Below are 25,724 nucleotides of genomic sequence, written 5' to 3'. Positions count from 1 at the left end.
TTTTCACTCTCTTTAAAAAGTTTTTTGTTGGATAAATGTCAGCAATATCTGAACATGAGCACCAGGGGGCATTGCACAGCAAAAAGGATTTGAACCTCAAGCTAATGCATCCCAAAAATACTGTCCAAGGTCCTGAAATCTGCAGGCTGCTCACACAAAGTCATCACCAATATTCTTCAACCGATACTCATTTCAAATTATGGCCTGGGCTGAACTTGACATTAGAATAGCATATGGGCTTGCATCCTGTTAAGAATACATACAGAGGCATATGTGCACGTCCTTTTCTGGGTGCTTCGGGTATTGGTATTGCCTTTCCCCGTGTGTAGTGCCCAAAGCCCCCTGTCAACTTAATGAACAGTCTCTGAATCATTCTTTGTACCCCTCCAGACACACACATGGCCATGCCCCGCTTCATGGGGAGCAGACAGGATTGCAGAAATGACTCCCTGTAACCAGATGTGAAATGATGGCATCAGTGCTAAGATCCACCTGGGTCCTCCAGTGATCTCAACACCATTGTCATCATTTCATGTCTCACTATGGAGACATAGCCAGACTATTCTGCAATCCTGCCTGCTCCCCATAAAGCAGGGAATGGCTGTGTGGGTAGGGGGAGCCTTCAGAGGCTGTTCACTAGGTCTGTGGGCAGTATTTATTATTATTTTAATAATAATTAAAAATTATTATTATTTTTATTAAATAATAAATTAGTATTTTATATTATTGTATATTATTATTATTACTGTTGTTGTTGTTGTTGTTGTTGGGGATATAGGGCTCACCCTAACATAGCTCTGTGTGCAGACCTAGTTATACAACCATAGTATGTATCATATGAGCATTCAGTACTAAATCTCAGGATCAAACTTTATGTGAAATTAAGACACCTATCTGCATAAACTCAGGGCAGATTCAGTTGAGTGGAATATGAAATCAGTGGATGTGGAGAACAAACAGAGCTTATGGGTTGGGGTGGAATGCCCATAGTTGGGGTGGAACTTTGTGCTTTGGAACTACCACACAGACCTTTTGCACTGAAACCCTGAAGTTTGGAAAAGTTATCTTTGAGACTGCAGCTCTCAAAATCCCTCTGGCAGCATGACCACTAGACAAGCTGGATAGGATATTCTGAGACTGGAAACCTTAAAATTAACTTTCCCAAGCTGTGCAAAAAAATCACCCGGACAACCTTCTAAAGATTATCAAAGCAATCCCACACTTAAGCAGATATGTCATTCCCTGTCATGTGTAGTTTGAGCCTAAGTGTTTACAAATTACAAATCTGGTTACTCTTCGATAAGTGGCTATAACTGAGGACCCCAGGGACTCCCAATGAAAGTTTGTAAGACTACTGAGATGCATGAATCAAAGCATTATACCATTGCATTTGCTAATTTTACATGAAATGATGCAATCTGTGTGCTCATTTGAAGGCGGGTCGACATGTTTTATCGTTGCAGGCATTTTTTGTTTGGAATTTGGGGAATTTTGACTGGAATCTTCTTAGGAGGGATAGTTAGCTCATAGTACCATTAATTACCCTTAAAAATCAGGACATGCCATTTGCATATTTAGACAGGTATCACATGATGGCTAGCAACATTTGTTTTAATAATGGAGAAGGGGAGAAAATTTAACATCTCAGATACCTACATCAGGTATTATATTCTTCAGCAAACACAAAAACTCTCAATAAATTCCACCCCGGGAAGAAAAACAGGCTGGATTTCATCAATGAATAGCACCATAGCACAGTAAATGTTTAAGGCATAAGTTATTGCGGACAGTCCCAGCACACTGCAATACAATTCTGTAGAAACAGCAAGGTTTCTCTGGAGTATACTGCAGTAACTCTCAATCACAGATGCCCTTTGTGACCAGACACATAAACATGGACTTCACAGCTCTTGCTGTCTATTATCCCAGTGGCTTTCCCAGCGTCCCTCAACTTCCCAGACTTGCACATTATGGAGGCTACGTGCCATCATGAATAAAATGATCTTGCATATTAAATGCCTGCTGTTTGAATATTCATGAGCTTAACTCGGAAGCAAAAGCCGAAGTTAATTTAGGCCACGGGTACTCGCCACCATCTCCTGTACAAATACAGCTCCTGAGAAAGAGTGGAAAGAAATAGATTCAGAGCAAAGATAGCCAAATTCTGCATTCTTGGTGGCCATTTTACTTTCTCCACAGAAATCTGGTAGCTGGAAATATATTTTGCAGCACAAGCAAACCTCTTCATTGTTTCTCATACCTCAAAAAACAAACAAACCCAGAATGTATATAATAATATAGTATAGAAGATTTACTGCTATGAGGTAAACATGCACAAGCATAGCTGAGGCATGACAGATTAAACTACAGAAGACACATAACCTTAAGCAGTGGGACATCTCTCTCTCTCTCTCTTTCTCTCTCTCTCAGTCACACACAGACACACAGACACACAGACACACAGACACACAGAGAATATCTGAAAATGGCATGGCTTGCAATCTATTAGTTTTCAGTTTTTGTTTTATTTGAGCTGCCAAAAGGTTTTAAAGGGTTTCAGTAGTGGGGAGTGACACTAGCGAATGACCTCTTAGAGACAATGGCAGTGGCACTATGGCTAATGCTTGTTAGTACTGCACAAAAGAAGGCATGGTGAACCTCTTTTGAATGTTTTTTTACCATGAAAACATTATCATGAGACAATCCAAAATGAAACAAGAGGTAGTACCAAAAGATGACACTCCCAGGTTGGATAAGCACTCAATAAGCTACCATAATATAGCAGAGGACAATTATGAGTAATGCTGTGGGTAATTATGCAACTGAATTCATGCAGAAAGGACGATCAGCTGTTGACTTGCTCAGAAGTGAAAGGAAGGTCCAAAGCTGCACAACACAAATTATAGGACCATGGAATGTGACAAGCATGAATCAGAAAAAGCTAGACATAGTAAAACAAGAAAGGGAATATATAAACATTGCAATACTTGGGATGAGCAAGTTCAAGTAGAGACAAATGGGACATTTTGAGACAAATAATTTGACAGTGTTTTACTATAAATAAATATGTAAGAAGAAATTGGTTGACATTAATAGTGAGGAGAGATATAGCAAAATCAACAAAAGGATATAATGCAAAGATTGACCAAATAATATCAATAAGATGTCAGAAAAAACCATCAGTATAACCATAATCCAAGTTTATGCTCCAACTACAGAGGTAGATGAAGAGGAAATGGAAAGATTTTAAAGAGAGGTCCAGAAGGAAATTGATCACACACCAAAGCAGAACTTCTTATTAATCATAGACAATTGGAATGGAAAACTAGGAAACAGAACAGAATTAAATTGTAGGAAAATTTGGCCTAGGATCAAGTAATGAAGCAGGAGAATGACTGACTGAATTTTGTGAGACCAACAGTTTGTTCATTGCAAATGCAAACACATTCTACAAACAACCCAAGAGACAACTGTATACACGGACATCACCTGATGGCCAATCTAGATATCAGATAGACTACATAATTGGAAGCAGAAGATGGACAAGCTCCATTCTCTCTGCAAAAACAAAATCAGGAGGAGATTGTGGCACAGGATGATGAACTGTTGATATAAAAATGTAGAGTAAAACCAAAGAAGAACACTACACCAATCATCATGCAGAAATACAACCTGAAGAACATCCCATAGAATGTAAAGATAATGTTAAAATATGTTTCACTATTAAGCCTAATTGAGCAGGAAACAGAAGAACTCTGGACTGAAGCCAAGGGCATTGTCAGGGAGGAATGCAAAAGGACACTATCTGCAGGGAAAAAGAAAGGGAAGCCTTAATGGATGACAGAGGAAACTCTTCAATCAGTTAAGGACAGATGAGAAACAAAAGTAAAAGTTGATAGAACTATTCAGAACCCTGAATGCAGTGTTCAGTGACTTGAGCACAGGGTCAAGGAAAACTACTATAACAATTAATGCAAAGAAATAAAAGGTAACAAAAAAGAAAGAGCAAGAGATCTTTTCCACAAGATTTGAGAAATCAAAGGGAAATTTAAACCAAAAGTGGAGATACTCTAGAACCAAGAGGGGAACACATTACATGAGCAAGTAAAAATAAAAAGACAATGGAAATAATACACTATAGAACTACACAAAAGAGGTGAAAGGATGACAGGTTCATTCAAGGAAGAACCATTTTAGAAAGTTGAAGTAAAAACTGCACACAGAACATTTGGGAAAAATAAACCACCAGAAACAAATGGCATACCAATAGAGCTTCTCAAAGAAGAAGAGAAAGAGCCCTCCCTCCATCGTCCAGCCTGGAGGGAGTGAGGGGCTAATTTTGAATTTTTATTGTATTCTGTATGTATTTTTATTACTGTAACCCACACGGATTCATTGTAATTGGGCAGGCTATAAATAAATAATTTATTATTATTATTATTATTATTATTATTGTTGTTGTTATTATTATTGGAGAATCAACACTAGTCTCAATCCTCAAGAAAGGAGATACTAGGGGTTTTAAAGGACCAAAAGACCAATGCATTAATCTTCCATGTAGTCTGTCTTAGAAATACTCTAAATAAATAAATATTTGCTGCAGAATGGTCTACTTCAGGGGTAGGCAACCTTTTTGACTCGGGGGCCGGGTTGCTGTCCCTCAGACAACTGGGGGGCCAAAGCCAAAAAATAAATAATTAAATAATTTTAAAAGATTATATAAATAAATAAACCGGGACAAATGTAGGACAAGATTTTCAAATGGAGGTCACTTTTTTTAAAAAAATGGAGGGCACGCTGAAACATTTGCTGATTTTTAAATTTTTTTTAATATAAATGCATGTTTCTGACGCTTCTATAGACAATTGCCCCCCTTCCCCCCCTTGCCCGCCGCTTGCCCCCGCTTGCTCCCCCTTGCCCACCTCCTCCAGATAGGCCATAGGCCCCGCGCCCTTGCGCATGAGGCCAAAGGCCCCGGCGGCAATCGGCGGCAGGACTGGGCTGGGGCCAGTCCCAAGGCCTCGCCGGGCCGGATCCGGCCTGCGGGCCGTAGGTTGCCTACCCCTGGTCTACTTAAATCTGTATCACACATAAAATGTGTTGGTGCATGCATATGGTGTGTGGAGCTCCAATTTTATGAGAAAAAGAAGTGTGCAGGTGAGGGAAAGGAAGCCATTGCTGAAGCTTTTCTGCTCACTATGTACTGTACTTCCTTGCAATCTGTTTCTTCAGTACAGTGGAGAGAAATATACCTCAGGGAATGGGCTGTGGGAAGGAGACAAACTGTGGACAAGGTTTCTGCTTCTCTCATTTATATGCTTCTTTTGCTCTTAAAACTAGACTTTTACTCTGTTTTTTAAATATATTATCAAAGCTGACTCATGTTTAAAGACATATATCTACTGCCACTACTTTTCAGGCCTCAGAAAACTTTTGATATCCCTAAATTATTATTCATCAGACTACAAACCCCACGATTCCATAGCATAGACTCAAGACAGTTAAAGTGGAATAACAGCACTATGATGGTTTTTTGTGGGTTTTCAGGCTATGTGGCCATGTTCTAGAAGAGTTTATTCCTGACATTTCACTGGCATCTGTGGCTGGCATCTTCAGAGAGTGCTAGTTATCTACTAGTTATGATGTTTTGTAGAGTGCTAGTTATCTACTCCTGGCCTAGGTAGCCAATCATTGACTATGTATATTTTAATACAGTATGACCGTAACTCTTGGTGCTCCTTTGAGGGAAGTGCCAAAGAGTTGCTGCCACTATTTTCCCACCCAGACATTCAAAAAGGCTATAAGTGGTACTGTGGCAGAGTGAACAGGGAGAGTCAGTGCTTCTTCTAGGTTTTCCCAAGATGAACTAAGCTCTTGCATCTAGCCTCTACTCAGAGAAGGGGATGGTCCCTTTTTTAAAAATAAGAGTTAACGTATGGTACTTACATTGGCCCATACATAAGTTGACTGAGATTTTTTGCATCAATTTTTTTAACTAAAATTTCTAGATTTCTAGATGACTATATAATGTGGCTGGAAACAGAATAAAATGTGAAATGAGTGAGTCTACCATTTCTGGACTCAAGTCAATACTTGAAGTAAGGGCACTTTTTATATATACTTATGCATTCATACAATGTCATCTGCACAGCTCAGGAATGGGCAAAACACAGGCTGTGGGCTTAATGTGATTCACCCAAACCCTTGCTAAATTAATATTGTAGTTTGCTGCCAGTGTAGGATGTAGCTTCCCACCTAGAAATACACTGTACTGTACTCCCATTACCAATTTTTTTCTGATGCCTCCATTGTAATAAACAAGACATTAATATATTTTCCCCACACTGCTTTGATATCAATTCTCAACTTCTAATATACAGAAAGAGATACTACATCTGGACATTGAAGCTCCATTTGACCAATTGAGAAAGCATTCTCTTTCAGACTAAAGAGAGATCATTGGGCATCATCATTCAAAATGACCAATTCTGATTCTACCTGAGGATATCTTAAAATGTGAATCAGATATGCATTGCTTTGTTGGCTTACAGTAAGCGTGGACAAAGTGTAGCCCATAGCCGTTTTCTCAGGCCACAGACTCCTTAGAAACCCTCCAATTTCACCACCATAAAAAGGACCCTATCTGGAGGAGAGACATAAACATGGGGTTTACTACCCCTAAAAGCTTCCCAGAATAGTGGTTTTGTGTTCTGAGAAGTTGGTGGCACTCCAACCTATCCTCAAATGTTAAACAATTAAACTGGAAGTAGATTTTTTTTTTAATCTCACATTTCCAGGCATAGGGTGCCTCATGGGGAGTAATAATGGCTGAAACCTGGCCTTCTGGCCTTCCAAAGTTGCCTGCTCCTTGATCACAGGATGGATATTAGCTTCTTTTGAAAGCTTGAGCAAGCAAAATCTCAAAACATTGCAAGGATGGCTTGAATTTTGGTCTGTAGAAAGTAGTTGTTAACATTTCAGATGTCAGTTTCCTATCCCTTGAGGATGCACATTACTCATAGGAAAGGGGTGTGTGCAATAAATATCCTAAGAGAAATAAGATGTGCTGACAAATATGCAATTTGGATATTTCAGATCAGTCCAGGTAATGTGTGTGTCTTATAGCTTCAAGGACTTGGCACTCTTTTACAGAAGATGTACATGATGCCCCTCATCTTACCTGTTCAAAAAATTCATCCATAAAATGATCTCGGTCCACATGCACCACTTCTTCCTCATCGTCACTGTCTTTGGCCTAGGAAGATACAACATTGTCAAAGGTTAGAACACCTGCCTGGTTTTGTTCACAATGCTACACTGCCACTGGAACTTTTTTACCTGCATCAGAGTATACCAAACTAAGAAATACATGTGCCACAACCAAATGTCACTTTACATCAAGGAACAAGTGGGAAGGACTATTTTCTGAGCAGAAGCAAGTGGAAAGGAGAGAGTCCTTAAACCCCAGGAGCAGAGGAAGTTGCCTTATAATGAATCAGTCTGCTGGGCTATCTAGCTCAGCATTGCCCACACAGACTGGCAGTGGAAGCAGATCCCTAGGTGCTAATGCCAGGTCTCTCCAAGGGTAATTTCATGCTGGACACTGGCACACATTACTGCTCTAGCATGTTATTGGTGGTAAATGACACAGCAGAAGAAACACAGCAGAGAAGCATTCTAGATCTTTCATGGATAAGGCCCAGCATCCCCTTATAGTCAATGGTAGAACTGGGCCCCAAAACAAATTCTATCCAGACTTATCTCTGAGATGGAAATCAAATCCCCACTGCTGGACATATAGGGAGCCCTTGAGCTAGGGTGCAACTAAATAAAGGAAAGCCAATGGAAGAGGTACATAGTGCAGAAACGAATAAAGAAAATCAAAGTGTGCAAGTGACCTATCTCCTCCATATTAACTATGAAAACTGTACAAGCACTCATTCAATTGGTTCTGCCTTCACATTTTTTCCCAGCCTCAATGCACAAAGTTTCCAACAAGGTCACAAATACAAGTTAACTCTTTCACACCACTGGACAGATGTTAACATTTGGCCATGATGCTAACAAGGACTCCAAACCCCATCTGCCCAATGGCAGAGGCGCAGATCACTACACCAGAATTTCAGAAAGAAGTCTTCTTCAATAGGGTTCTGGAGTTGTTGAGGACTGAGCCTTGGACCTTCCCTAACTTGCTGCCTTCCCATTTTTCTTGTTACCTTTCCCCATCCTCCAAATATGCCCACAGTTACTTCTCCTCATCCAAGATCACAGTGTTGTTGTTGATTGTTGTTGTTGTTATTGCTACATTTATGCCTCACCCTACAGACCAAAAAACTCCCAGAGTGGCTTATAAAGATAAACAGGATGACAGTTCCTGTCCTCAGGCTTACAATCTCAGTGTAAGACGTGACACATGAGAAATAAGGGATTGGTGAGGAAAGGATTGGGAGGAAGCAAGTTTTCTTGACAACTTGCCAAGCTTCTTATGCTCACTTTTGATTGCTCATATATATTTCTGTAAAAAAAGAAAAGGAAAAAAGGAGCTTATACACAAAACATCATCCATCTCAATGGCTAATGTCAGCCACATTACACAAAGGCCTGAGCCTCATTCGTATAACCTAATAGACATACTAAGGAATCTGACACACAGATGTCCTAAGCCTTCTGGAAAGGTTATTTTTTTCCTCTATTACCTGACACCCTTTACATGAAATCTTCGGAAAACTTAATGTTAAGACTTATGTGGAACTGACACCTTCACACCATTCAATAATCCCTTGATGGGGGAAAGAGAAGCAAAGAAAGTACTGTATAGCCATAAGGAATGAAGATCTTTGGACTTTCCTTCCTTGAGAGATGGGGGACTTTAAGTGGGGCAGCAAAGAATGCATCATATATATCCAGTAGGAATAGAGGGTATGGACTTTCCTCTTGACAATCATTAAGAATGGTGGAGAGAGGATCCTGTGGCAGCCAGTAACAATCAGTGTGAACTATGGCCTAGGTAAGTAAATGCCGAGACTGAAGTCTACGAAAGCTCATGCTGCCAACTTCTTTCAGTCGAGTTGAAGTAAGTGGTATGTTTGATTGTGTCTGTGTCTGCACTGGCCAGAAACCTCGGGTACGTCTACATTGTAGAAATAAAACAGTTTGACACCACCTTACATGTCATGGCTCCATCCTACAGAATCCAACACTCTTTGGCAGAGAAGGCTAAAGACCTTTAAAAACTACACATCCCAGGATTCCATAGGATTGAGCTACAGCTTTTAAACTGATGTCAAAATGCATTAATTTCTACAGTGTAGATGTGCCTCAAGACTTACCGTCAAGGTTTCTGGATCTGTGGGAAGGACAAGCTGTCCACACAACTTGGATCCACAACAACCTGATATTGGCAGCACTCTCTGCAACCCCCTCCAAGTCGGTGGCTCACCTGGCCAGGGGTATTCTCCAGAGTTTCCAGTCTGATTCAAGGCAAACGGGAATTCTATTTACTCTTGAGAATCTCTCCGGAGCATGGATTGTACCATATTCCACCCATGCAGAGTCTAAAAAAGTCAATATGGGAATGGGGCAGGAATTGTGTTTTTTCCCCTGCGTAAAGACACAGCCTTACATGTGTTATTGTTGTATGTTTGAGATTCTTTTAGCCACAGCTCACACAAGCTGTTTTTAATTCCAAGATTTAGTCCTTGAAAATGTGAAGGGATCATGACTATAACACTGTAGTTGACCATGTGCAGAGACCTCTCCTTTGCCTCTGGTTAGAAACAAATCTTTACATCTGGAATCAGAAGTAAGGTGTTCAGGGAGAGCATGTTGCCTGTAGGCAGGCTCAACTTTTGGTGACTCATATTTTAAAAATTAAGCAGTGTCTCAAATCCTAAGGGGGTTGAGAAGAAGCAAATTTACCTTCTGGAATTATCAGAATTATACTTTCCTTCTTTAGCCCTATATCCATTGCTCACTCTTGGGGTGAGCTGGGGAGAAAAGCATAAAGGCCTATTTTTCAGATGTGCTTCCAATTTTTTTTGGGGGGGGAGGGGGTTGAAGGGAAATCTATGTCCCATAGTTCTCCTGTTCTAACCCATTTCCCTTCTAGAACTGAGGTGATGGGGAAGGAAGGGGGAGAATTCAAGAACAGCTTCCCCATGTACTCTCTCTTCCCTGAATACATGTGTTGTGACCTAGTCCACACAAAACAGCAAACACTGTTTCCATTTTAAAAATAAATTGTTATAAAATAAAGTGTGGCTAGAACTCCCTGATAGCCATTTTGTTTTGTGTTTTAAATGAGCACACAATTTTGTTTGTTTGTATGGGGAAAAGCATTCAATCCTGAGTGCCATCTCCTTAGTCTGAAGTGTTAAAAAATTAATTAGCTCAATGCTATGGAATTCTGGGATTTGTAGTTTGTGAGATATTTCGCTTTCTCTGACTGAGAGAGCTCTGATGCCATAGCAAACTACAAATCTCAGGATTCCATAGGGTGGAGCCATGACAGTTAAAGCGCTGTCAAACTGCATTAATTCTGCAGTGTGGCATCAGGCCGCAGCACTAACAAATGTACCTTTCTTGTCACTCCAACCTTTCGCTCTTGTTTCCACAGCCCATGGTTCCTTGCACCAGGTGGCAGAGCTAAAAATCCTCCCTTTTCAGTAGTGATGCCACATTTCTTCTTATATAAGGGCAGTTCCCCCCAAAACTTGATTTAACCTGAGGCGACAAGACAGAGGAAGACGCTTCAGCCACTTGGAAAGTCCCCTGGGGAGGGTGCATATCACTTGTGCAGCTCCATAGAGCTGTAGAGGCCTGGCATCTCAGGAGAGGGGAGGCCACTGCAATGAAGAAGGCTGTCCCCTTGCCATGGGTTAAAGGAAATGGAGAAAGGGATCTGGATAGAGGGAGAAAGCTGGATTTTGGACCAGTGCCTGGCTCTGTCTCCTGGAGGGCAGCGTGTGACGAAGCGCTCTCATCGCATTCTCCTTTTGTCCAAGGTCACAGCTAACCGAGCAGGAACAGTGACATAATAACACATGCACACACACAAAAACAGCCGCTCACACTCCCAATGTGGTGTTGGGGGGGTGCGCGTGCGTGTGGGTGGGTGCGTGCAGAGACAGAGAGAGGGCAGTACCACTTCACTTCAGTAGACTATCAGATTCCTTTTCTCCTTCCAGGAAAACCATTATCCCCAAAATAACCAGCCTGGTCGCTGAGGACAAAAAGAAAAGAAGCAGAAAAACAACACAGTCACTACTTCTTCTATAGTTGAAGGTTTGGGGGCTAGTTTTTGAAAGGTTAGTTTTCCAGCACTGGCACTGATGGCATTAACAATGTTGTGGAAGGAAGAGCCCCTAAAGATTTTGCTGCCTGAGGTAAAGAAACAAATAGGACACACACACACACGCAAACCAGTATCAAAGTGTATACAGTGGGCCCTTGGTATCCACTTGGCTTTGGTTCCAGGACCCCCATGGATAACAAAATCCCATGGATGCTCAAATCCCATTAAATACAATGGCATAATAAAATGGTGTCCCTTATATAAAATGGCAAAATCAAAGTTTGCTTCTGGGAATATATATATATATATATATATATATATATATAGATTGAGAGAGAGAGAGAGAGAGAGAGAGAGAGAGAGAGAGAGAATCATAGAATCATAGAGTTGAAAGAGACCACAAAGGCCATCCAGTCCAACCCCCTGCCATGCAGGAAATCTCAATCAAAGCATCCCCGACAGATGGCCATCCAGCCTCTGTTTAAAGACCTCCAAGGAGGGAGACTCCACCACTTTCCAAGGGAGTGTGTGCCACTGTCAAACAGCCCTTACTGTCAGGAAGTTCCTCCTAATGTTGAGGTGGAATCTCTTTTCCTGGAGCTTGCATCCATTGTTCTGGGTCCTAGTCTTCGGAGCAGCAGAAAACAAGCTTGCTCCCTCCTCAATATGACATGCCTTCAAATATTTAAACAGGGCTATCATATCACCTCTTAACCTTCTCTTCTCCAGGCTAAACATCCCCAGCTCCCTAAGTCATTCCTCATAGGGCATAGTTTCCAGACCCTTCACCATATATATTTGAATATTTTCAAACTGTGGATGCTTGAATCTATGGATATGGAGAGCCTGATTACTCTATCCAAAAGTGGAACAAAAGGATTCAAAAACCTCTACTCATTTTGAGCAGTAAAAATACAATAACAAACTGGATAAGTACTTCTTGCGGCCTTTTTGTGACACTGAAAATCTACTGCCTTAAGAAGCCATCTTATTATGTGCAATGGCTGAACCAGACCAGCCTGGGAAATTATAGCAGCAAGTGGCTAGCAGACTAAATATAGTCCCCCTAACATGTTACTCCTCTTTGCAAGAGAAAAGGCAATGAGACAGCTAGAGAAGGAGGGAGAGACACGAGGGTGGGCTGGTGGATGAATGCTTGCCTAGATGCCATGAAGCTGGGGATTTTCCTCAGTGCAGTCAAAGAGGAAAAAAACTATTCCTCCAACAGTAATGTATAAACTGAGGAGGAATGACAGCTAAGCAGAGCATATAATGGGCTATGACAGTGGTACTCAAACTTTTTAACCTTGTGACCCCCCCTAACATCTACATGCAGACATCACACACCCCTGACATACTATATGACTAAAACTAATATGCTTACTTAGGAGGATATCACACAACTGAAACTGGAAGTATAATCCAGTGTCATCCTGAATGCAATAATGTGTATTCATGTTATTGCGTGAAAGATTACCACCCGCAATTGCTGGCAGTCCAAATGCACTCCAAATGCAATCACACGTCAATCCACAATTAAGTAAATTCAGTGAACTAGCGAAGTCACAAAACCTATTCCTAGGCAATTTCGCACTTAGGGCACTGTTGTTTGGTGTGATGTGCATGTCTCCTTTGGTCCTGGTCCCCCCCCCCCATTCGAATTCGGAAGGGGGGAGGTTCCCATGAAGTCACACTGCAATTCCGCTTCAATTTTGTTTAAGAATTCTCTTATACCTAGTTACAGCTGCAAGACTTGTGAGTGCACAAAACTGGAAGAACAGTAATCCACCACAAATAGAAGAGTGGATGTTAAAATCACAAGAGCTAAGGGAAATGGATAGACTTAAAAATGATAAACAAAAGTCCTGAATTGGATTTAAATGAAGAATGGTTACCGATAACACAGGTGTGGGGAAAGGTATTCGATATCAAGAAAGATGTTCTATTATAAATTCCGTAAAAGTTAAAATTGAAATTGTAAATTGAAGTGAATGAGGATATATGATTTTTTGTTGTTGTTTTTTGTCTTGTTTTTTCCTTTTGTTTTTCAATCTATCGTTTTATGCTACATATATGTACAAAAAAACAAATTCTGTCATCAAGATTATGTTGTACAATGCAAAGCTTTAATTAAAAAAACATTTTTTTTTTGCTTCTGCTTGTCCTTCAGCATTGGGGGGGGGGGGGGCTGCTGCCTGCGAATTGAGAAGTATGGACCCGGAGCTATTGGATAACCATTATATTCACGTTTTAACATGACAAGAGTGAATATATGCTTGTTTTAACGTGAATAGAGCATGTTCTTTCAACCATTCTTCCCACTCACTATGGACAACCTCTGTGACGGCCTGCTGTGACGCGTTTAACAACTTCTTTGCAGACAAAATCTCTCAGATAAGAGCCGACTTAGATGCCACCATTGAAACAGAGTCGACAGGCAAGGCGTCCAGTGACTCCGCCGATGTAGTCATACTGGATCAGCTCCAATCTGTGAGTACTGATGACGTGGACAAGCTGCTTGGTAAGGTGAGGAAGACAACTTGCCCTCTTGACCCTTGCCCATCATGGCTGGCCGTCCAGGGGGGGGATGCATTGATGAGATTCCTCACGGATATCATTGGTGCATCCTTCAGGGAAGGACATGTTCCATCTTGTTTAAAGGAAGCGGCGGTTAGGCCGCTCCTGAAAAAACCTTCCCTGGACCCCCTGGATATGAGGAATTATAGGCCGGTGTCATTGCTGCCATTTTTGAGCAAGGTGATTGAGAGGGCGGTTGCCCTTCAGCTCCAAGCTGTCTTGGATGAAGCCGATTATCTAGACCCATTTCAAACTGGCTTTAGGACAGGCTTTGGGGTTGAGACTGCCATGGTTGCCTTGACCGACGATCTGCGTCTGAGCATTGACAGGGGGAGTGTGACCCTGTTGGTGCTCTTAGACCTCTCAGCGGCTTTTGATACTATAGATCACGGCATCCTCTTGGACCGCCTGAAGGGGTTAGGTATTGGGGGCACTGCTTTGCAGTGGTTCCGGTCCTTCCTCTCGGGCAGGTCTCAGAGGGTGCTACTCGGGGACTGTAGCTCCAGTAAGAGGTACCTCACTTGTGGGGTTCCTCAGGGGGCTATTTTGTCCCCGATGTTATTTAACATCTATATGAAGCCGCTGGGTGAGATAATACGGAGTTATGGTGCTGGGTGTTATCAGTACGCTGATGACACCCAAATCTATTTCTCCGTATCTCGTTCGTCGGCCTCGAATTCCGATGGCATCTCTTCTCTCAATGAATGTCTTCAGGCGGTAATGGGCTGGATGAGGAAAAACAGATTGAAACTGAATCCAGACAAGACGGAGGTGCTCATGGTAGCGGCCCCGAAACCAAGAATTGGGTTGCAACCTCCAGTCCTGGATGGGGTCACACTCTCCTCCAGCGACTGTGTTCGCAGTCTGGGGGTGCTCCTTGACTCGTCACTCCTGATGACAAATCAGGTAAATGCGATGGTCAGGAGTGCCTGTTATCAGCTTCGGCTGATACGCCAGCTGCGCCCTTTTCTGGAAGTAAGGGATCTCGAGACGGTTGTGCATGCACTGGTAACCTCACGCCTTGACTTCTGTAATGCACTCTACATGGGGCTACCCCTGTGCTTGACTCGGAAATTACAGCTGGTTCAAAACATGGCAGCCAGGCTTGTGTCAGGTACATCTAGGAGGGACCACATTACTCCGGTTTTGAGGTCCCTCCACTGGCTGCCATCAGCTTCCGGGCCCAGTACAAGGTGTTGGTTATCACCTTTAAAGCCCTAAATGGCTTGGGTCCAAACTATCTTAGAGACCGCCTCCTCCCGTACAATCCTCCCCGCGCTCTCCGGTCCTCTGGGAGGAACTTACTGCAGCCTCTAAAATCTAGGCTTGCGGCAACCTCCCAGAGGGCGTTCTCTGCTGTCGCCCCCAAACTCTGGAACGACCTGCCGGATGAGATCCGTCAGATAACATCATTAGACAGCTTTAAAAAAGCAGTCAAGACGGATCTCTTCCGGCAGGCCTTTCCAGATTAACCATCCCGGCCCAGGTTCCCTGATTCCCTCATTCCTCCCGTGGCCCCATCTTAGTGATGGTTGAGGATCAACAGGGATATCAGGGTTTTTAGTTTTAATTGCTGTTTTTATCCTTGATATTGTAATTTTAATATGTTATACTATTTAATACTGTCTTAAGGGGGGGAGGGATAAAGTGTTTTTAATTGTGATATTTTATATTTTACTGTTGTTAACCGCCCGGATTGGTTTGCCAGAGGGCGGTATACAAATAAATATTATTATTATTATTATTATTATTATTTTGTAAATTGTGGGGTTCCTTGGTTCCTCTCTCTCACTCACCTAAATATGCTATGCTCCAGTCAACTGGAGTCTCACAGAGCATGTGCAAGGGTGCCAATTCGCAATTAAGATGGTTTACTTTGCACAGAATCTGGGTCGCATTCAGGGAGGCCATTACAACAAATTTAAGGTGTGATAAGTAATCACGTAATTGCATGAATTTTTGAATTGACTTCACTATCTTCTCTTTCTAAATTGAGAGCCTCCCGTCCCATATTTTCATTGTCACATTCATGTACAGTGGGCCCTCACCTTACACGGGGATCCGTTCCGGATCCCTCCGCGTAAGGCGAATTCCGCCTATGCTCAAGCCCCATTGTAAACAATGGGGCTCGTGCACGGCGGCGCGTGGGGAGCAACGGGGGCGAGCACCCATGCAATTGAATGGGACGCACCGCCCCTTCCGCCCCGCAGCTTGAGCACATATGCTGAAGCCGCATAAAGTGTGCCCGCATATGGCGCGGGCGCGCTGTATATTCATATCTTAACATTTTATCGTTCAAATTAGAACAGTTTTATTTAAATAAATTCAATATTTAACTCAACGCAAGTGTACATTTTAGACAGCCAGTGTGGCATAGTGGTTTGAGTGTTGGGCTCTGGCTTTGGAGACCAGGGTTCAATTCATACTCAGCCATGAAACCCAACTCGGTCACCTTGGGCAAGTCACATGCTCTTGGCCTCAGAAGAAGGCAACGACAAACCTACTCTGAACAAGTCTTGCCAAGAAAATCCCATGGTAGCTTTGTCTTAGGGTCACAAGTCTGAAACAACTCGATGGCACACAATACACACACGTGTAAATTTTATACATAAAAAAATTTGGTAAGAGGAGGAGGGACCAGTCTTACTCCGAGTCTTGAGCAACTCTCACACCTCCCCTGGAGCCCTAGCCCACCATTTGAGAACCACTGTGCTATGACATTTTTCACTGGTTATGTTTTCTTTCTCAGTCACAAGGGCTAGAAACTTGTCTTTTTTAAGCCAGAATCATAGCAGACTGATTGGAAAATATGGGAAAGTACTGTGATAAGCAGTAACAATATGGACAACCACCATCTCAAAATAATGTTAGAATTAAAATTATTTTGTTTTAGATCTTGCTGTTCTTCTATTGTGAAACTCAAAGGCAGAATATATAGACTTGCAAAGCATCCGCTTCATCCAGAGAAAGAGCAAACCCGTAAGATGCTTACCTTCTGCTAGGTTGCTTTGGTCCTCCAGGTGTTTTGGGCTTCAATTCCCAGAATCCCTAGTCAGTTTGGCCAACAGTTAGGAATTCTGGGAGGTAAGGTCCAAACCATCTGGACAAGCAAAGTTTGGGAATCACTGCAGTATAGACCATGTGCTGAGACCTCATAGCCTAGACTCAACAGGTCTTAGTTCTTTGGCCTGTTCCTTTACATGTGGGAATTCTATAATGAGCATTTCCAATTATTGTCCTGCTGCACCATGTGGCTGGACGTTCTGCCCATGACTGGAAGCTTATCATTCTCAGCTAGCTCAGGTAATTAACCTACCTTTAAGCTTGGCACCGTCCATTTGCTAAATATGCATCATGACAGAAGATGAAGGGCAAGGTCATTTCTTTGCAAGAACAGATAACCAGATGTACTGGGTCAAACAAACGGCCCATCCATCTCTGATAGTAGCAAGATCTAGATGATTCAGAAGCAGCCACGGGGTACTTATGAGGCAATCTATCTACTGTCATTCAGCTGGTGCCTTCTGGCACTCTGAAAATATGGGAACATTGTGCTCACGATGCTATCTCTTTCTGTTTTCAAGGATTCCAAAAGATGTCACTGAGAAGAAGAAAAAAGCTATCCAAATGACCACAGGAATGGAATTTGGCTATATAGCCACCACATTGGCATCCAATCTTTCCTTCATGGAGTACATGAAGGCTGCATCAATAAAAGTATAGTGTCTAGATCAAGAGAAGTAATAGTGCCACTGTATTCTGCTCTGGTCAGGCCCCACCTGGAATTTTGTGTCCAGTTCTGGGCACCACAATTCAAAAAGGACATTGAGAAACTGGAGCGTGTCCAGAGGAGGGCGACTAAAATGGTGAAAGGTCTGGAAACCTTGCCCTATGAGGAACGACTCAGGGAGCTGGGGATGTTTAGCCTGGAGAAGAGAAAGTTAAGAGGTGATATGATAGCCCTGTTTAAATATTTGAAAGGATGTCACATTGAGGAGGGAGCAAGCTTGTTTTCTGCTGCTCCAGAGAACAGGACCCGGAACAATGGATGCAAGCTACAGGAAAAGAGATTCCACCTCAACATTAGGAAGAACTTCCTGACAGTAAGGGCTGTTCGACAGTGGAACAATCTCCCCCGGAGTGTAGTGGAGTCTCCTTCCTTGGAGGTGTTTAAGCAGAGGCTAGATGGCCATCTGTTGGGGATGCTTTGATTTGGATTTCCTGCATGGCAGGGGGGTTGGACTGGATGGCCCTTGTGGTCTCTTCCAACTCTATGATTCTATGATTCTACAGTAAGTCAGCATACATAAAGATAACCACTTTTCCCTTCAAAGTGATCCATGGAAACAAGCGAGAATAAATTGTGGCACACACAATGCACCAAACCCAAGTCTCTGTAATCCATGTTCAAGACAGCTCACTACACTGATGCTCAAAAGGACCTGGTATTTGTGGTTACTCCTAGCTAACTAGAGCTTGTAAAAGTTTTTTTTTTTACCTACAGAATGCTCCAACCAGGCCACTGTCCTAAAAAAACTAACATTTCCAAGCACTGCAGGTAACAGAAATATATTTTCTCTAATTAAAAAAAAGTAAAAAAAAAGAAAATTAGGATTTTTCCAGCTCGGTTTTCACTTGAAACAAGGTAGACGACCAAAACCCCAAGTCCCCTAAGACTGAAAATCTAAAAAATTTAAAAAAAAATTAAAAAGAGGGGGAGGATAAATAAATAAAAAAGGAAGTGATCTCCTACAATTTCTGGATTTCTGGATCATTGCTTCTGGACTTCTGGATTATTGCAATTACTGGATTATTGCATTTCCCGGCCTAGTGTGGTTCAAAGGATGTCCTTCCAGTGAAATATTAGCCCCCAGACTGTTTGGAGATTCTGCCAGGTTCTCAGCACAGAAATAAGAAGCTATTTAGCCTTTTAGGCTGCTTGCATTATTGCACATCAGCTGCTCATATTTGATTGGCAGCCTCCCTTCCTGCACTGGGTCCCTTGCAAGTCTGTTTTTACACTGGATTGGATGCTCAACTTCCCTTACCTAAATATCAAGATTTTCCCAGGGTTGCCCTTGCAGTGTGACCGGCTGCTTTTGATTCCCATATTTGCATGCCTTGAAAGCCTCACACCACTTTTCTCCTTCAAGTGTGATTGGCTCTCTTTGGCCGGCTGGGCTGTGTCGATCCGGAGTGACTAAGCTGCTTTCCAGCCAATGAGATAACGATATAACAGAGATCAGGTATTAAAATGGTAGCACAAATGGCTAAAATGGATTTTGTCAGTCTGTTTGTTTGGAGCAGTAGATGGTCCTCCAGATGTTTTGAGCTCCAGCTCCCAGCATCCAGCATCACTGGCTGTGTTGTTGGAGACCTCTGGGAGTTGAAGTACAAAACAGCTGGAGGATCAAAGGTTGAGAACCTTTGGTTTAGAAGTAAGATGATATCGACTGGGGTTCCCAACCTTTTTGACTTGCAGAGCTATTATTTCTATGGCAGAGCCCCTAAGAGGCCTACCCTATGTCTTACAAGTTAATGGTGTTTAGGAGTTCAGTCGTCCCTTCCCCTCCCCCTGCATAAGAGAAACACAATGGGGCTCGTGCTCACGGCGGTGCAGCGGTGACACGTGGGGCACATGCCACAGGAGCGTGCACCATTGTTTTCTTCCGGCATGTGCCTCCCTTCCTTCCAGCGTGGCTTCCAGCATATGCACAACTACACTGTATATATAAAAATATATTCTTATTCTTTAATTTCATTCAATTTTTATTTCTTTCATTTTCCTGGAGCGGATATGGAGGTCCTGCGAAGTGCATCCAGAGCTCTAAGGGCTCCTCTGAGCACAGGCTGGGAACCCCACATTGTGGACCACTGAGAGATGGCACTGGGCCATGGAAAGATCTATGATTGGGCTCTCCCTTTCTTAAATCTCCCTGAAAACCAGATGTGATGTTGCTAATGTTACTTAAGCATAGTAATTCCAAGATATATTGTGTGTTTTGCCATATATGAATCATACTAATAAATGTTGCTACATCTTGAAGATGTGGATATGCTGATATTTAACAACAAACATTATAGCCAGCTTCTGATCTGCTGCAACAATTTATTTGTAATACATTCTTTTGTTTACTCACTCTCTGAGATGTCAGAAGTTGGGGTCCTAGCAATTTTGCTTTCCTCCTTCAGCCTGGAAGGTGATACACCACATAAAGTTGCCAATCTCCCTGCCCTGATTTGAACAATGGAATGCTTTCTCAAAATGGCTTTTCTTCTACATCAGTGTGTCTGCATTGCTCAGACAGCCACCTGCCATGAAGCTGTTCAAGGCACAAAGCTTCAGACTATTTCTAAAAGCAGCAATGCTAAAGTTCTGGGCTAAGCAGAGAGTGATATGTTACTCCACTATTTTAGGGTCACACCCTAACCCTCCCCCATCTAAACCAAGATCTATCCTTGGGAAACAATCAACCCTTGGGAGTTTCCGACTTCGAAAATTGGCCAGCTGAGCAAGGCTTCGACCCAGAAGGCTAGATTGGTGGTGATTTAAGTATGATAACATCCAGGGGCTGCCCGGATCCAGAATTGAAGCCGGAAGAGGTAAACCTGCTTATTTGCCCAAGCGATAAGCTCCAAAGTATATTGGATAAATGCTGAGAACTAGGCTTCTGAGTCCTCATCTGGATTAATGGATTAAAAACCAGGGTTTAAATATGGAAACTAGGATTTATAGGTTCTACAATTTCAAGTTCTCAGAAAAGGAGAAGGAAGTGTTAAGAGAAGGAAGAGAACCTGAGAGCAAGCTATCTACTGTCCTACCAAACTTTATTTAAGCATGTTTTGGTTTTTATGAGGTGGAATGGGCAAGAGCCAGGATCAAGAGGTTCTAGCATTAGCTGTAGGGACTAGAGCAGTAGTTCTCAAATGGTGGGTGAGACATTAGGTGGGGAAGGGAAACAGCGTAAGAGTTGCTGAAGGGGTTCACAAGACGTGAAGGCTCTGATCTCCCTCCTCCTCCTCCTCCTCCTCCTCCTCCTCCTCTTCCTCCGCTTCCACCTTTTTCTGTCCTGGTCTGGAGGGGAAGAGAAAGGTAAGGAGGGTGCTTGGAGCAGCTGCCTATGCCTGAAGGAGGAGGAGAAAGAACAGGAGTGGGGAAGCTCACTGGATCATGGCCTCTTGCAGGGCCCATCCTGAGCCACCACTTCTTCTTCCCTCACCCATTCCATCACTGCTCTGAGAATGAATGTTTCTGTGAGAAACCGTGTGTGAGGGAGTAGATGAATATGTGTGTTGGTGAAACAAAGAATGAATCTGCACTGCAGAATTAATGCAGTTTGACAGTACCTTAACTGCCATGGCTCAATGCTATTGAATTCTGAGATTAGTAGTTTTGTGAGCTATTTTGCCTTCTTTGTCAGAGAGCTCTGATGCCACAACAAACTACAGATCCCAGGATGCCATAGGATGGAGCCATGGCAGTGTCAAATTACATTGTTTCTGTAGTGCAGATTCAGCCTGGGTGTGTATATCTGTGAGCACTGGTGCATGTGAGTGTTGCTGTATGTGATACAGTATATGTAAAATTTAAACATGTGTTAAGTAAGGAATTCATTTAAACAAAACTGTCCTAATTTGAACAATGTTATTTCCATATACAATGTTAAAATGTTAATATGCATGAATGTGTGAATGAAAATATGCACACTAAACAAAATATTTTGATTCAGACACTATGTTGAGAGGGGGTGCGACATCCACACGTAGATGTAAAGGGGGCCACAAAGGTAAAAAGTTAGAGAACCAGTGGACTAGAGCCTGAGAAAAACAATACGAGAAAGAGCTCCACAGAGTTCCAGGTTTGAATATAAAGCAATGCCAGCTGATTTGGAATGTGGAGAGATTAGTATAATGAGTATTATTCTTGCACATGCACACACACACACACACAGAGCAGCAGACTATGAGCAATTGCTACATTCAGCATCCTCAGCTTCCACTCCACTCCCCTGACTGAGGAAAACCCAGCGTGCAACAGCGTCAAAATAACAGGCTAAAAAAAGACACAGCTGCCCAAATACAGAGCCACTTAGTTTAATGGCTTATGCACACATCCTCCCCATCCTCTCCCTGGGCATGCCTTGTCCCTCACCCTCTGGCCTTTACAAATCTTGTCCTCCCTTCCTATGGCTGAAGACAGAATTGAGAGGTTGGTGTCATTCAGTCGACCCCCTGCTTAACATCCTCAGCCTAGTTAGTCTTCATTTATGGCCGTGCATGGTTTTGGCAAAGATGTGCATATTGCAACACCAGGGCTCTGCTAATCTAGCAATAAGATTCAACTACCCTCTTCCTCCTGCCACGAATTATAATCCCGTACACATTCAAGGCGGATCCTTATTGAGAAACCTAATGGACATCTAGACACAAACAAGCAAAGTATCCGTGTTAAAACAACTTTGCTGCTTGAAGCGCATAGCACGTTCGCTGATAGCAATGGCACCATAACTACCTTTAAAACAACAGCAACAAAAAAGGGGAGCAAAAGATGCAAGGCAATGAGAACAAAGGTGGAATGAGAATTGGAATGGGGATGGAGGTGATAGTAAAATCATGCTCTCGTCAATTTGAAAAATTAGGTGGCTTTCCCCAGTGGAGGCTGCACTTCTCTTTCCTATCATTTTCTAGGCCATAGAGGCTTCTCCTGCTGACTTTTTGAAACCAGGATGGCACAGAGAAAATAGGCCCATCTCCATTTGCCATCAGGGTTCAGTCACTGTGTGGAAGAAACTTTCACAAAAGCATCACTTTGGGACAGCCATAAATAGCCAACTGGCAGGCCCAAGATATCTGAATGCCCCGAGTGGAGAATTAAATTGGCATTGCCTTCTGCTGGATAAAAATAATAAAAATAAATTAAATAGCTGAAAGTTTGCCAGTTGTTAATGGTACTTCAAACTGGAAGACTGAGATAACTATTACACAGTACCTAGGCCAAGTGGTAAGGTCTATTCTAGATGCTAGAATACATTTTTATTGTATAGTGCAATTAAAAAAAACAATGTCCAGGCCTTCTTTAGTTTGTAGCCTTTCTTCTTTCCACCATTCCAGGAAACCTTGTTTTTTTCCCTAAAGTTCACTCGAGTTGTTTGGACAATCTGTCTTGTCTAATACAGCAGTTTTGTTATGTTATGGAATGATAAAATACAGGACTACCTTCAAGCAAAAGCTTTTTAAAGAACATGAGACAGTTTAGAATGTGGTAAACATTATCAACTCTGGTTTTTTTTTTTAAAAAAAATACTGTATTAATATGCATAAAATTAACTTGCACGGTTGCTCATTTTGATATCAGTAAGTCAAGGGTAGCTCAGCAACTACAGCTTACTTTCCACCTGCAATATGCAGCTGCCAAGGTGTCTGGAGCACATTCTCATTCCACATGAATGTTATGTTTAAGAGACCTGATCCCATTGTCCTACAAGTATTGCAAGTTCATCCTAAAATACAGGTAACTCAGAGGTGGCCAAGACATAAAGCTTTCTTGGAAGGCGGGAGGTGCAGAATGGGTTCCCTAAAGATACTCTTGACCCATCTCTACCCAAGCAGCATCAAGTCAGGTGGCAATACTTTCCAGAGTAAACTGTACTTTCCTTCTACAATGTACACTGAGCCAATTATCTCCCATTGTATAGTGTCCCCTTTGACCAGGAATCTGTCTTGTTTCCAGGTACCTATGTGGATATTTCTGGAGACTTTATGATGTCTGTGCACAAAAAACACCTTCAGCCACCTTCTTCCTATTCCCTTCTTCATGTTTAAGCTATGCATTATCATGTATTGCCAGGTTCTGTGAGCATCTGAGGTGTGACTAGATCAAGGCACTTATTGTGACAGATTGTGCATAATGGAGTACATGAGAGCACACTTGTAGAGTATACAATAACATGCTTTCTCTCCTATGTCTCAGAAAGAACAAGTTTGCAGCTGTGTCTGAGTACAAAACAGGGCACACATGTGTTTGGGTTTGCTCATCTCAAAGAGAATGTGCAGCAGTGTTAGTGTGCAGGAAAAGAGTGCACGGCTCCACTTTTTCGTGTAATTCACTGGTGTTTGATGCTTAATTTTTGAAGGGGGGACAATCAGAGGTTCAAGCCTTCCCCTGGAAGCTTCCAAGACAGACCCAAATTTACAATTGGCTTAGGGGGGAAAAAAGGTACTCTGAACATGCTCATGACACACTTTTATACTAACAACCTGTCCAGAAAATGGAGAACAGGAATGTGTATGGAAGCATGGCCACAAAGATGATTTTCAGACAAGTAGGTAGGCAAATTTTGCTTGCTTCTCACCTTCATATGCCTACCTTTCCTCTTCATATTTTGCTTCAAGGCCCATTAAAACACAGCAGTCTTTGCTTCTTGATTTCTAGGCATAGCAGGACGCCAAAATTAGGGCTAAGAATCAGGGTGATAGTTGCTGAAGCCACAAAGATACTGAAGAAGCCCTAAAGCTGCTATATTTATCAATGTAGATTTAAGGCACACAAGAACAGCAATAACATTAACAACAACAACAACACTCCTAGGAGGAAGGGGCATTGGGGTATGTGAAGGCTTGCCATATTACCCAATATAATCTCTTTTACCCTTCCCTTTCAACTATCCTTCCCTCCCCCAAACTAACAAAGTCATGCATGTGGCAGATAGAGTGTTATAGGGACTTGTGTGTAGCATTATTATAGATGATTATTACTAATTATTATTCACTGTTATTTCAGTTTTGCACGACAGAAGCCAAAGGCTGCAAACTGGTTTGTGACAGATGCTTTGGTTTCAATTAAGCCCTGTGTGTGAAAGAGAATCTGGCCTTCCTTAACCAGCAAACCAGAGCCACACATCACCTCTCACCCCACCACAGCCCAGCCTCCTGCCTGCAGTCCATAAACCACCCTAGTTGACATGAGTTATGGCTTTTGTTGGAAATTGAAAAGCGAGAGAGAGAACAAGAGATACAGCAAGCAAGAACACGTCTGTCTCCACTACTCACACAATTGTTCCTGCATTGCAGCTGTTTGGGGAAGGGAATGCAGGTATGGAGAAAAAGGAGTGCTTGAAACATATACGCACCCCATGCAAACACTGGCACCCACAATCTCAGATGAACCCCACATCTAGCTACTTTGGGCTTCCATTAAGAGAAGGAAAAAGGGAAGCCAGGATGCAACATCTCCCACCAAAAATGCCTGATCTTTTGGATGCGGATGGAGAGAGCAGAAGACAGATGGACCCAGTGGTATGTAGGGAGCTATGCAGAGCTGGAGACAGAAAGGTATTTATGAGGATGGATTGGGCTAAGAGATATTTACTAGGGGGTTGATGGATAGATGAGGCTGGAGACAGACAAACATGAGAGGTATAAATAATGAGAGAGGCAGCAAATAAGGCTGAGAAAGAAAGGAAATGCTATAGAGAGCATCTGTGTGTAGTTTGCAATCCTGAACACCCTTATAAATGAGTAAAAATATATAAAAACAAATAAAGATGCACAAGTGGGACATGCAACAAAATGTTGCAGTGTGAAGTCCTGCATGATTTCAGCTGGCCAGCCATGTCCTCTTCCAGCCCCCTCCAATCCACTCATTTTCTCTTCCTTCTCACCACCATCAAGCCATAAGCATTCCATGCTGCTGAGCATGCTAAATCATTGCTGAGCTATTTTTAGGGGGAGATGGTTGCCCTTAGGGTTTTAAAAAATATATTTTAGTCTACAAATCTCAGGACTCTCCCCTTCCCCCAAATCATCTTCTAATTCATGGATGGTGCCATTTTGCTACATGAGGATCCATACTTGG

The 25,724-nt window shown here is 42.4% G+C and overlaps 1 protein-coding gene across 1 annotated transcript in view; it reads right to left on the bottom strand.

Moving 5' to 3' along the window:
- The window catches only part of LOC149303862 (syntaxin-1B-like), a 74,508-nt gene that overhangs the window by 22,333 nt on the left and 26,451 nt on the right, over positions 1 to 25,724 (bottom strand). The window contains exon 2 of the mRNA XM_089480996.1: positions 7,181 to 7,255. Coding sequence (XP_089337122.1) covers positions 7,181 to 7,255 — 75 coding nt within the window. The remainder of the gene's footprint in view (positions 1 to 7,180; positions 7,256 to 25,724) is intronic.

The sequence above is a fragment of the Sceloporus occidentalis genome, unplaced genomic scaffold (assembly GCF_023333645.1).
Source record: "Sceloporus occidentalis isolate IW3139 unplaced genomic scaffold, rSceOcc1.0.p SCAF_14, whole genome shotgun sequence".
Lineage (NCBI taxonomy): Eukaryota > Metazoa > Chordata > Lepidosauria > Squamata > Phrynosomatidae > Sceloporus > Sceloporus occidentalis.
This window is presented reverse-complemented; position numbering and strand designations above follow the sequence as displayed.